The sequence below is a fragment of the Etheostoma cragini genome, chromosome 21, assembly GCF_013103735.1.
Source record: "Etheostoma cragini isolate CJK2018 chromosome 21, CSU_Ecrag_1.0, whole genome shotgun sequence".
Taxonomy (NCBI): domain Eukaryota; kingdom Metazoa; phylum Chordata; class Actinopteri; order Perciformes; family Percidae; genus Etheostoma; species Etheostoma cragini.
In genome coordinates this window covers 990,287-992,667 of record NC_048427.1, presented here as the reverse complement: position 1 = coordinate 992,667, position 2,381 = coordinate 990,287, and the positions used below count along the sequence as shown (strand labels likewise).

Genomic DNA, 2,381 nt, shown 5'->3' with positions numbered 1-2,381 from the left:
TTTAACATAGGGGGGTGTATATTTATGCCCCCTGTATTTTAACATAGGGGGGTGTATACTTATGCCCCTGTATTTTAAGGAAGAACATTTAGGTCTGATTTTCTTAAAACATTACGTCCTTAAAACGTCATTACGATCAATTTCCAAAAGACGTTTTTTGTATTCCTCTTTTTAATCAACTTTTCCATGGGTGTGTAAACTTATTCTAGCCACTGTATAGTCAGACCGTGTGTGTGTGTGTGTGTGTGTGTGTGTGTGTGTGTGCTACCTGTTTTCTGTGGAGCAGAAAAAGGAGACCCAGGGATTGAGGTTCCTGCTGTCAGAGGACGGAGGAAGGTACATGGCCTCAGAGAGACAGGTGAGGAGGAGCTTCAGCAGCTCGGTCCTGAACAAACACAGGACGGATCCACGTTGATATGAAAGTTACAAAACAAGCTCACACAGAGTTTATACTACAGCTCGACCAATGAGTGTCCAAGACAAGACACGTTCTGAATGGGACATTTTACAGATGAGAAATTAACTTGTTAGTGCTCTCTGGTGGACAAACTGGTGCGTTATCCAGGGGTCTTCTCCCCCTCCCCTGATTGGCTGCAGCCTCACCTGTGGATGTCGTGGGTGTAGTTGAGAGGAGGCGAATGGGCGAAGCCCACCCCGGCCTCCCAGATGTACTCGCAGCTGTCGATGGACCGAATGTCCTCGGCTGTGTCCTGCAACACAAACAATAACATGTAGAGCTAAGCATGAGTATATTGCCTTAATTAAAAAATAAGAAAAATCCTGACTTTAAGGACACCAATTTTCTTTGTGAATATAAGTATACACACCACTATGTTAATTTCCTATAGAAGCAGGTAGATTTTTATTTTTAAAGGCCACAGCTACTAACTAGTCTGAAGGGTCAATCGAAGTAAATTATTATATAATAGACTTTCCACAGGAGCAGCTTTTCATATTTTTGGGACATTTTGTTAGCGTTCTTTGCGTAATTTCCAAAAACCACACAAACTGCCAATAAAGTCAATAAAAGAGAAGTCTAAGTCTCTAAGTCTCTAAGTCTAATATCTTATTAAAAGGGATGCAATCCCAGACCTCAGGCAACTAACGCACTTTAAAAGTTGTTTGTTTTTATAAAAGCAATGTGTGTGAATCTGTATATAAAGTTTGTATTGTTTTTTAAATGAAGAAATGCTGTTAAAGTAGACCTCAAGTCAGTAAAGTGGGACACTACAGGTGAATGAGGAAAATATTTTTAACTAATATTATCATGACACTTACAAAAAGATAATTTTTTGTATTACAAGTTTGCAGAAATTGTGTTTAAATCGGCAAATAAGAAATCCTTTATCATTCTGAAACCCGAACACAACAAATGTTGAGGAAGACTTACTTCTGCTACCTGAAAAAAAAAGAGGCAAAATGTTCTGATGTTACTATGTTTAAGTTACTTAACATAGGTGGGTCAGAAACACAGAGTTACTAATCTTGAAAGCTATTTTTAGCAATTTATTCGGTGTAGCATTCTTAAGTGACATTCATATTTCCCCACGGCTACGTGTCACAGCTGAAGGTCTAAACCGAGCCCTGGGACTGTGTTCACACCTACTTCATCCAGACAGTACTGAGAATAAAGGGTGTACTTCGGTGTCACACTAACCGTCCACTTCAACCAAACCCAGCAGGCATTGATCGGCTCATTTTTTGGGCCTGTGACGTCCTAATAAGCTTTGATTTGTCACTGGTTGCTAGGGCGGGGTAGCAAACTCCACCAACTGAGTAGCCTCTGAAAGCTTTTGGTTTTGTTAATAATATAAAATCTAAATTCTATTGAATCAAAGTATTTGCTAGAATTGCAATTCAAATTGGCAGCCATGTATTTTGAAAAAAGCACATCGGCCCAGCACTAATGATTGATTAGACATTTGGGTGAACTGACCCTTCAACACAACTCGTACAAATCTGGGAAAAAAGGGCTTTTGTCTACTCCGCTCCTTCTGCATGGAACTCTTTGCAAAAAGACTTGAAATTATCTGAACTTATTTCCTTGAATGCTTTTAAATCCAGGTTGAGAGAACCCGAAATGACACGTTTACATTGTAAATGTTTTTAAATATCTGTGTTGCATAACTTTTATAACTGTAATTGAATGTGTTTATGCCTGCCTCTTGGCCAGGACTCCCTTGAAAAAGAGGTTTTTAACCTCAACGGGACTTTCCTGGTTAAATAATAAAAAAAACGGACACATTTTGACCAAATTGGACCGGGAAGTGAAAGCTCTAATCTCAGATGTTTCTGTGTACACGCATGCTTCACAGGTCACAGACGCGGGTGGGAATTTACTGCCAGCCGCTGGTCATTTTCCACACACCCACCCACACCCA

General features: G+C 39.9%; 1 protein-coding gene across 2 annotated transcripts in view; it reads right to left on the bottom strand.

Annotated features, from left to right (window-relative positions):
• LOC117937170 (protein HID1-like) overlaps positions 1-748 on the bottom strand; it is a 12,478-nt gene extending 11,730 nt beyond the window's left edge. For both annotated transcript variants that reach the window (XM_034860947.1, XM_034860948.1), the window contains exons 1-2: positions 604-748; positions 269-385 (exon numbers count right to left, since the gene is read on the bottom strand). In XM_034860947.1, the coding sequence (XP_034716838.1) occupies positions 269-385; positions 604-731 (245 nt within the window). In that variant the 5' untranslated portion in view covers positions 732-748. The remainder of the gene's footprint in view (positions 1-268; positions 386-603) is intronic.
• Positions 749-2,381: the final 1,633 nt, after the last annotated feature.